Here is a 6,948-nt window from a genome sequence, read left to right as displayed (position 1 = left end):
ACATTTTCTCTAACTCTGGTGAGTGATATAAAAAAGAAAAAAATGAAAATTCCAGCAGTGAGTACTGGAAAGAGATGAACTGCCCTTGAGGATTTTGACTGAGGAATTTAATTTCAACCTGCAATTCATTTAATTCAATTTTTTTATATTCTTTTTATAAACTTTGTGTTGTAATCACAGAATTTTTGGCATGATGTTTAGAAATTATCTAAGCCCTTTCTTCTAGAACGCAATTGCATTTGGCTGCATCTCTTGTTCATTTATGTTCAACCACTATTGATTTCAAAGGTTCATATTATGTAACATACATGACAGGAGCTTCATTTATCTTCACAGGCTCAGAAAGAGGTAAATTATTATTCATACGGTCAACAAAAAAAAAAAAAAAGAACAACAAACCAAGCACCTATTAAAGGACAAGCTGTGTGTTTCATTCTTCTACACAGGATTTTACACTGTGACAGAGCGTGTGTGAGAGAGAGACGAAGAATGGAGAAGACCGGGAAAACATTAAATAGCTTGATAGATGAGGCATTTGCAGCTGCCAACTCCATGCGTCGTGATGAACTCCTCTTTTCTTACAAGGGAACTCTCTACCCTACCACTTTTTGCTTTCCGGAAACATTCAAAGCCTTGGAGTCCTTTGAAGCCAGAAGTGATGATGTAATTTTGGCAGGATACCCTAAATCTGGTGAATATATTTTAATTTTTTTCTAAACAAGGTTCTGTAATAGCAAGTAACAAGGTTTGTGCTAAATATATGAAATATTTATGATACATCATATGATATTATGCGAAATAATTGTATTTAGAATGTTCACCAAATTTTGTAAAACCGATTTAATTCTCAAAAAGCAGAAGAAATAAATGATGAATATTTGATATGGGAAATTCTCCAAAGGACTGTGAAAAGCATTCTGAATTTCTTTTTTATAGCATCTAAAGTTTTTTGTTATTTTTACTTTTCATAGTTATGAAGAGAAATTGGAGAGAATCACAAATTGGAGAGAATCAAAATACAGGTTTTTTTACACCTGTAAAAAGAGGCAACTAGAGCTCTTGATATTCCACGATCTGCTCCCAGGTTTATGTTTGTAAAGTGAAGAGATTTATATTTTTACAATGGAGCCTCTGGTACCTTCAAATGGTATCTTCCATATCCTTTAATTATTTCACATAGACGTCAGGAAATAGCTATCAAAAATATTTTTGTCGTCCTTGAAGTGATTGCACTGTTCTTTAATTTTTCTTTAAGGAAAATCAAGAGGACATCCTTGCTAGGATTGCAAGTTTACCCTATGTATTTCCTCAATCTGCCTCAAAGCACTGGCCCACATGAAAGCCAAAGGTCTGGATTAGATGTGCCTCATATACACTTTATTGTAGCTGCTTCTCTCTTCCAGCAATTGGTTCACACTGCCTTACAGTGGTTAGTCAGAGCTGACAGGATTGTGAACTTTATACATTTTATTGTATTTTCTTTTTGAAGAAATGTTATGCACTGGAATGCACTTGTTAAGATTGCAGTGAGAAGGATGTAGGCACCCAGTGTCCAGAAGTCAGGACACGATAAATCAGAGATGGGAGATCTATGCAGTCTCTGTTATCTTTTGAAGAAAAAGATAACAAGTGTGTCTAGGAAATGTCACTTCAGAGAGGTTTTCCTGTTGTTACAGAAAAGGAATGCACAATTTTCAGATGTAGTTCTGCTCCTGTCTTGAAGTACTGTGACCCATCGTTCTTCCAAAGATAATCCAGCACAACAGAAAACATTTAATACATTAGGTTTTAAAGTACAGGTTCACCACCCCAATCTGCCTTCTATGTGTCACAGTAAAATTCATTACATTAAGGCAAGTTTTCCTAGTTGAATGTCAGTGGTTCTTCTCCCTGATCAGTTAGTTTACGATATACAAGTTAATTTATGGTGTTCTGAACTGTTCAAGTTGGAGAAATGTGTCCTTACAAGGAACAAAGTTAGGGTCCTGGGTGGCTATTGACCAGACAGTCAGCTGTGATTGCAGGACATGAAAGGAGACCAGGTGAGTTCACCTGGCAGTACTACCACCTCTTGACTTCCCTGGTAAATCCATTTCTGTCCATTCTAAAAGTTTTACAAACACTTCTGTATTATTCTTCTTTCAGGCACTAACTGGCTGAGTCAAATCCTAACTGACCTGATAGCCATATCTCAAAAGAAAACACCAGGTAGCGAAAGCAGTGGGAATGCTGAAGAAGAAGAGTTCCCCTGCCTTGAAATTGGAGATGTGGAAAAATACGAGGTGGGAACAGAATATGTATGGAAATGATCAACATTATGTGCTTCAAATACTGAATCTATGTAGTTTGAACTATTCCCTTGTTTCATAAGAATTTGACCACTCTTTATGGGGCATCTGGTCAGGAGTAATTTCATCTGGATTGTCAGATACTGAGCACATACAATTAAATAAATAGTTCATTGGGCCTGAGAGGAGGACATACCCATGAGATACATAAGAAGTTCAGAAATTCAAGACAGCATCTTTTGTATTTAAGAAAAACTTCATGAAGTGTCAAATCATGTAATATTAGCATTTGTCTCTTGTACTAGCTCTTCCTCCTTATCCTCTCTCTTAGTCCTTGAGATGCTTCAGTTTTCACAGATAGCTAATGTGTACCCTACCTCTAGATTTGATCTCTTATATAACAGAACTGAAGAGAATTTTCACTGAAGAGAACTAAGAGTGGATAGTCCTTTTTCCAGTTGCTAATGGGCTTTTGAAGATTGGACCGACTCAGAGCAGCCCACTAATATCCCACGGCAACACTCATTAAAAAATCAAAAAACCCACTTCAATCAGCCAATAACTGTAGATAAGTTCATCAGGGCACTATTTTAGCATAGGTTAATGAAAAGAACACTTGCAGTAACTGAACTGTCCACTTTCCTCCTTCCGATACTTCAAGCGAATGACCAAATTACCTTCTCCAAGATTTATGGTTACTTATCTCCGTCCTGAAAATCTTCCCAAATCCATCTTTCAAAACAATGCCAAGGTGAGTGCTGATTTTAATGCATTCAAGAAAACACTTCAACAGATTTTGTTTTTTTTTTAAAGAGCCACTGTAGTACTTTCCTGGCAATTATCAGAATCACTCTTCTACTTAGATGTTTAGCCTGGCCATTTCTACATGACTGTTTAAGTACTGCCATTCATCTGACTGAACCACAGTTTGTCCTTATTGGCCCCTTTGGGACAGTTTCCATGAAAGAGTGGCAGGGCTTGAACACATCCCCCAGAGACAAAATGGATTTTGATGGGATTTCCTATGGGAGGAATTTTAAGGCATTGTTGCAAGGGAGGGCTTCAATGTGTCACATTTCAAGGAGAATTTGTATTTTTGCAAATTTTCCCTGCCACTTAAAAGATGACCTATGCTCGTATTGATCAAAACATACTTAGATTCTGAATTCATAATTTGGTTAATCTGTAAAAGGTAGTAATTCTAGGCAACCATCTTCTCATGGTTCCAAAGCAAAGTTAAATGCTGCATCTTCAGAATTGGGAATGAAATTGCTACTTCTGCAAGGAGCACACAAGGTATTAGAAATCCCCAGCTGCAGTTAAAGTATATTATTGTGATTTCTTTTTTTAATGCTGTAGTCTGCTATGTCTTTCTCTATAAATTTTTCTCTAGATATTGTTACTGATTCGTAATCCAAAGGATGTTGCTACATCATTCTACCATTTTTCCAATGGCCTGGCTGTTCTTCCCTCCTATGAGACTTGGGATGATTTCTTCACAGATTTCATGACAAAGAAAAGTACAGTATATTTTTTTGCCTGTGTCAATTATCCAATGATTTGTCTTTGTTTACCCTTGCTCTTTGGTAAATCAGCTTCACCAGGACTTTTTGGTTTACAGTGCAAAAGGAGAGACTAACGACAGAGAATTAGAAATCTGAACTGAATTTTTCCATGCTTGTCTTACTGCTTGAGGATCAATATTTGTCAAACTGTCCTTCCACAGGCTTTTTAAATTTGTAAAAATGGGAATTTCCCTGGAAGAAGCAGTTCTTCTTTATTTCTGTCTTGGGTCCCCTTTACCCCTTACTCTCCTATGTCCATCATCTGGTGTTCATGGAGCTATAAAATCACTTCCATTCCTAATTGCATGGAAGGAATTTTCTGGACTAAGCCTAGTGCATTAAAAGGGGGACTAATTCTAATGCATTAAAAAAGAGAGAAAGTAATAGAACGAGATTAAAGTTATGAATTTTGGGTAGCACATGGTCAGCAGAAGGGGGTTTTCAACAAGGTTTTAGACTGGATTAAGGGAATCTTACAAGGTGGTCGGCAAGGTGATAGCATTTTTGGTGAACTCAAAGCTGTCTTGAAATGCTACCAAGTTTTATTTTTCTGACTTACCAATGGTACCATATGCCTGAGTCTCGAGCAAAACCGATAATTCCCACCGAAGGCTGTAAACTCTGCCAGAGACATGATTAATAATGCCCTGAGCAAATCTTGTGTAATCTTAATTTATACTTCATCTTAGATGCATTTTATTTTATTTAGTGGCCTGGGGATGCTATTTTAAATACCTTTCTGAATGGAACAAATATGCTGACAAAGAAAATATTATGACAATAACATATGAAGAGTTGAAGGAGGTAAGGTTATCAATAATTACAAATACTTTATACCTCAAGGGACATTTTTTTCCTGAATCAATACACCATTATACACTCAGGGTATCCAAGGTGTGTGAGACACATTCTTGTTTTAAGAATCTGTTTTAAAGGAAGAAGAGGTGAAATTCAAATTTAAAGACCCTCTTAAAATTTTGCTTGTGAAAATGATTCCTGTATTTTATTTATCTCTAAGACTGGGTATGGCACTCGACGCCATGGTTTAGTTGAGGTGGTAGAGCATGGGTTGGACTTGATGATCTTTAAGGGGTCTCCAACCTACACATCCTGCAAATTCTGTGAATAACCCAAATAATTATAAAGCATGATCAACAGTAATCAATCCTTGGGGTGGAGCTTTTGTGTTTTCAGCAGTAGATTTTGCTACCTGTAAATCATATATAATTTTTTGTAACCTACAGGAAGGCAGCTCATATCTCCTCCAAAATAATTAAGGAGAAGTACTATGACCCACCCCAGTACTTGGGAACTCTATGAATACCCTATGATGCAGCCAGCAGAGAGATAGAGGGAAGGGTAAACACCTTGGAAAGCAGAGCCATTTGTTTGAAAGTCATGCCTTATGTTACCTTCCTCTTTCCAGAATCCTTCCCAGGGTGTGAAAAACATAGCTACATTCCTTGGAATTACCCTGACTGAGGAACAGCTCCAGCTGGTGGTAGAGAGGAGCAGCTTCCAGTCTATGAAGAAAAACTCAGAAAAGACCCATGGGTCAGTTGGCAATGTTCTCTTTCGCAAAGGTAGGAAGCTCCAAGGGGCTCAGAGGTAGAAATGTCCCACTCTCTGGAACTTGGGCCATCCTTTGGCTCTTTTCCTACACTCACTTTAGAATTGGAAGTTAGTATCAAGCAGGTGATCACTGCTTTGCTTGAGAAGACTATTCAGGGAGAAGTGGTGAGGGAGATACCCAGCAAGGCTCTCACAGCAGGGCCACTCATGGCAGCTCACAGATGGCTGTCAGGAAGGAGGAACTGTCATGTGTCTGAATTCCTCTCCACCTCTGTGCCTGGATCACCAAGTGCCCAGCCTTTGGAGCTGGCAGCACAGGGCCAAACTCAGCCTGAGTGGTGTGACCACACTTTGGAGGAGAGCATGGGAATCACCTGAGATGGCCACTGCCAAATGCCTGTTCCCTCTTACACATGAGAAGTAAGCCAAGCCAGCAAGAATCCAGGTGGACACAAGAGAGGGAACAGAAGGGAGTAACCGTTGCAGTGTAGTGTGGGGACATGGACATGAGAAGGGCAACCTGGTTGTTGTCACAATCTATTTCGTCATTTTATTTTAAAAAAGGAACTGGATAAAAACTGAAGCTGCCAAAGGAGCAGAAACTCAGCTCTTCCTCCTGGCAGATGATTCTTAATCAATTCTTCATGATCTTCCACTGTGCCCATCATAACAGACTAGAGGAGAGAGATGGAGGGAAACAGGATTTTAGGCTGTGGTTTTGAACACAGTCACCTAAAGTACAGTGTGTTCTTTTTGCTTTATAGCAGAAGTTTATTGACATATATATAACCCCACTGATTTCACAAAATTATATTGGTGTAAAAAAATGATTCATCTGAAAAATGGATGAACATGATTTAGTGCACAATGCAATAAAATGACAGCTCTATAGAATAAAAAATGAAATGTCTTGGTTTTCAAGAGTTTGTTCCTGCTTTTTTGAAGGTGGTGTAAGTGACTGGAAGAATCTCTTCAATGAAGATCAGAATGAGAAAATGGACAAAGCATTTGAAGAACATATAGCAGGAACAAAACTTGGGAAAAGGTTGAAGTATGAATTGTACTGCAAAGCCTGAAGAGAAGTGAAATGTGGTTAGAAAAAGAACTTTGCAAGGCAGATTCGGGTCATCAGAATGCTAGACCCTGGAAATCTAGATCAAATGATCCATGCATCTTAGAATTAATGTAGGAGTCATTGCAGCAGCCTTTTCAGTGACAGTGATGAGCCTTTTGTTTTATGGCGAGACCTCAGTCTACACTCATTTGCTACACTCATTTCAACTAATCATCTTTGCATAATCACAGCAGCCCTGTTCTAGCTGTCACCTGGAAGTAAATGCCCCTTTTCTTTTTAGACAAATTCCATCCTTCTAGACAATTTCTAATTATTTAGTATGCAGATTAGTTTTTTCTTCAAAAATGTTTCAAATCAGGCAACACCTTCACAGAAAGTATCATTAGCAAAAATAGGGATATGACAGAAGCCTAATGTCAAAGGAGATCTTCCATGGATTAAGCACATT

At 38.1% G+C, this 6,948-nt stretch overlaps 1 protein-coding gene across 1 annotated transcript; it reads left to right on the top strand.

The window, feature by feature from the left end:
• Nucleotides 1-460: 460 nt before the first annotated feature.
• LOC311151551 (sulfotransferase 6B1-like) lies at nt 461-6,501 on the top strand (the record flags this gene model as incomplete). Its single annotated transcript, XM_084202078.1, has 7 exons — nt 461-691; nt 2,146-2,282; nt 2,950-3,039; nt 3,682-3,808; nt 4,563-4,657; nt 5,280-5,436; nt 6,371-6,501. The coding sequence occupies exons 1-7, from the start codon at nt 490-492 to the stop codon at nt 6,499-6,501; spliced, it is 939 nt and encodes a 312-aa protein (XP_084058204.1). The 5' UTR covers nt 461-489.
• Between the last annotated feature and the right edge of the window lie 447 nt (nt 6,502-6,948).

The sequence above is a fragment of the Fringilla coelebs genome, assembly GCF_963513975.1.
Source record: "Fringilla coelebs genome assembly, chromosome: 3".
Lineage (NCBI taxonomy): Eukaryota > Metazoa > Chordata > Aves > Passeriformes > Fringillidae > Fringilla > Fringilla coelebs.
The sequence above is the reverse complement of the archived record's forward strand: the minus strand, read 5'-3'. Positions and strand labels throughout refer to the sequence as shown.